At 38.2% G+C, this 2,025-nt stretch overlaps 1 protein-coding gene across 2 annotated transcripts in view; it reads right to left on the bottom strand.

Annotated features, from left to right (window-relative positions):
- Positions 1–563: 563 nt before the first annotated feature.
- The window catches only part of dnajc21 (DnaJ heat shock protein family (Hsp40) member C21), an 11,516-nt gene continuing 10,054 nt past the window's right edge, over positions 564–2,025 (bottom strand). Inside the window, exons 11-12 of one of the 2 annotated variants that reach the window (XM_007558917.2) lie at positions 1,318–1,402; positions 564–1,101 (exon numbers count right to left, since the gene is read on the bottom strand). In XM_007558917.2, the coding sequence (XP_007558979.1) occupies positions 940–1,101; positions 1,318–1,402 (247 nt within the window). In that variant the 3' untranslated portion in view covers positions 564–939. The remainder of the gene's footprint in view (positions 1,102–1,317; positions 1,403–2,025) is intronic. The other variant, XM_007558918.2, reaches the window with a different exon arrangement.

Here is a 2,025-nt window from a genome sequence, read left to right as displayed (position 1 = left end):
CACATTCTCTCTCTGCTACGCTACAGTTCCTTCCTGACAGCAGAGAAAAGCCACCGATGATGGCAGATAAACAACTTTCCTGTCATTGTAAATGGTTTCTCCCCCATTAGTACATTAAGCAGAATGTACACAAGGATGATTGACAACGCCAATGGCGTCCTCCTGGCTCTGACAGGTTGTTTTGGCGCGTTATTGCAGATGGATGGATTGAAATGAAAAATGGTTCAAACGAAGTACTGACTCAAGGATGCTGAATACAGTTTTCAGCTTTGGATGTGCTGTGAGGCTGCAATCATAACCCAGACACATGAAGCGGGGGCTGAAGGCACGGGCAGATTAAGATCACGACAGGCAGGGAGCAGGAAAAGATGACGGTCAGGAGGCAAAACAAGAGGTCAGGTACGTCCAGAGGACTCTAAAGCTCTTCACACTGCATTCATTCTTTTACCCATTCATGCACACACTCGTTCCTGGAAGCAGAGTCAGTCATTGTTTTCTGTAAATCTTTTCAAGTAACCCGTGTGATTACAAACTCATTTCTTTAGCTTTTTTTTTTTATGCCATTTATAAAAAGGAGCTTTTATTCTTTTCCTGAAGCTGACCTATTCATCACAGTGAACTCAATCAGCACCTTATAAGAACAATATATTTTTTTCCTGTTTCAATTTTTCTAATTCAATTCAGCTTATGTCTTAATAAACCAACCTTTTCTCAATTCAATCCGCACACACATGCACTGACAATGGAACCTGCAACCTTGTCGGACAAAGTATGCTTTTCATTTTTTTATTTTAAAACTACATCTTGTTTCACTCTCACTTATTGAACTTGCAGACAGAAGGTTAGGATCCGTATTTGGCTTATCTCACACAGATAGCAAAAACATCTCCAAATGAGTTTGTTTTGGGTCAAAGTCTTATCAGCCGCAGTGAGAATGCGTTATCTGTTTTTCCGCTTTTCTTTCCTGCTCTTGCTCGTGGAGCTGTGAGTAGCATTTGTAGAAATAGCAATAGCGTGGCCGCTGGTCTTCAGATGGTCAAACAACTTGTTTCTTGTGGGGAACTCGTCGTTGCAGGTAACGCAGCGGAGGTTTATTTCCTTCTGGAATTGCAAACAGGGAAATCACACTTCAATTGTTGCAACATTTCCAGCCACAAAGGAACTCAAATTTAGACCCGGAAAGAAAGATAAAAAAAAAAGGGGGAAACAGAAACATCTCAAGTGAAAAAAAAAAGGGGGAAACAGAAACATCTCAAGTGAACACAAAGTGACTATTTAAGGCTAAACAGTATGTGAACTGTGTCTTTTTGTACGTACCTCAGGAAACTGTTCAGTGTGTGATTTGGTGTTCTTTGCCTTGTCTTTCCCGCCTCCCTTTTTTCCTTTCGTCTTTTCAGAGCTGCTGAGAGAACATTTACGTGACAGATAAAAATCTAGTTGTAAACTGCAGGCATGTGTCAGATAATATGTTGAAGGAAACTACACTGAATATTATGATAAGTAAATAGACTTTCTGGGCCTCATTCAGCATCTGATATCCTGTGTCCGGATGTTTTTGCATTGATAAAATAATGTGTGAAGATTACACCTCTGCATTTTTTTTTCTACAAAAATAATTTTAAAAAACTGTACGATGTACTGATATTGCTCATGTGCACACAAGTTGTTTTTTTTTTCCACAGCCTCAGGAAACTCTTAGAGTAAATTCCAACAAATGTCGTTGACAAATTGCAGATACTCATCTTTGTAGTGTACTGAAATTTTCACTATAATTCACTCACTGCAGTAGACAAAGTGAGACACTCAAGAAAACATAGATTGTAAAGAATCTGTGGTGGGGAAAAAAAAAATCTGCTGCATTTTGTCAAACTAAGAGGTTTTAGACAAATCTAAATCTAAAATAACTGGAAATCTAAATTTAGATTTCCAGTTATTTTCCGTTTAACCAATAACTTGAGACAGGTGTCCTTAAATAAGTAATTATATATATATATATATAATTACTTATTTAAGGACACCTGTCTC

The sequence above is a fragment of the Poecilia formosa genome, unplaced genomic scaffold, assembly GCF_000485575.1.
Source record: "Poecilia formosa unplaced genomic scaffold, Poecilia_formosa-5.1.2 Scaffold100, whole genome shotgun sequence".
Classification (NCBI taxonomy): domain Eukaryota; kingdom Metazoa; phylum Chordata; class Actinopteri; order Cyprinodontiformes; family Poeciliidae; genus Poecilia; species Poecilia formosa.
The sequence above is the reverse complement of the archived record's forward strand: the minus strand, read 5'-3'. Positions and strand labels throughout refer to the sequence as shown.